Source organism: Egretta garzetta, unplaced genomic scaffold (genome assembly GCF_000687185.1).
Source record: "Egretta garzetta isolate BGI_Z169 unplaced genomic scaffold, ASM68718v1 scaffold15, whole genome shotgun sequence".
Taxonomy (NCBI): Eukaryota; Metazoa; Chordata; class Aves; order Pelecaniformes; family Ardeidae; genus Egretta; species Egretta garzetta.
The window spans coordinates 4,952,752-4,953,402 of record NW_009259798.1 but is presented as its reverse complement, the minus strand read 5'-3'; the positions used below and the strand labels follow the sequence as shown (position 1 = coordinate 4,953,402).

The window sequence follows — 651 nt, the reverse complement described above, 5'->3', positions numbered from 1 at the left end:
AGGGCCGCCCCTCCCCACGGCACCGGGGCCCCCCCCGGGGGGTGCTCCTGGAGCCCGGCCCGGCTGGGGGACAGGGGAGGGGTGGGCAGCAGCTCAAACTTTTTCCAGATGTCCTCCCCGGGGGGAGCGGAGTCCGGCCCGCACAAATAAAAATCATCTTCGTCCGGGTAGAAACAGGGCTGCAAAGAGTCGAACTCGAGGTCTGGGTTTTTACTGACCATTCCTGGCATTACGGGTCTCTTCTTGCCGATCCCTGGGTCGGGCAGTGGTTTGAGAGACACGTTTTGTGGGTATTTCCACCAAGGGGAAGGAGAGAGGTTCTCCCAAGACCTGAAACTAAACCAAAAATAAAAAAACAACCACAATTAAAACGCGAAGAAACAAACAGACACGAATGTGACTCCCTCTTAATCGAAGGAAAAAAAAAAAAAAAAGGTAATAATCCCATCATCAATAGCAAGAAAGAGGGAGCCTTTTGCAAGTTGAGAAAAATTGCATCTCACACACCTTTCCTCCCGACTCAAGATACGCAAAGAAAAGCGACCGGGTAGTGCTCCCACATGCAAAGCTTTCCGCCTGCCCGGGCGCTCCGTGGGGACACAACCCCGGCCGGCGAGGTTCGGCGAGGATGCCAAGCACCTCTGTGCCTGT

At 54.7% G+C, this 651-nt stretch overlaps 1 protein-coding gene across 1 annotated transcript in view; it reads right to left on the bottom strand.

Moving 5' to 3' along the window:
• The window catches only part of MYCN (MYCN proto-oncogene, bHLH transcription factor), a 2,422-nt gene extending 2,192 nt beyond the window's left edge, over positions 1-230 (bottom strand). The window contains exon 1 of the mRNA XM_035895334.1: positions 6-230. Coding sequence (XP_035751227.1) covers positions 6-230 — 225 coding nt within the window. The remainder of the gene's footprint in view (positions 1-5) is intronic.
• Between the last annotated feature and the right edge of the window lie 421 nt (positions 231-651).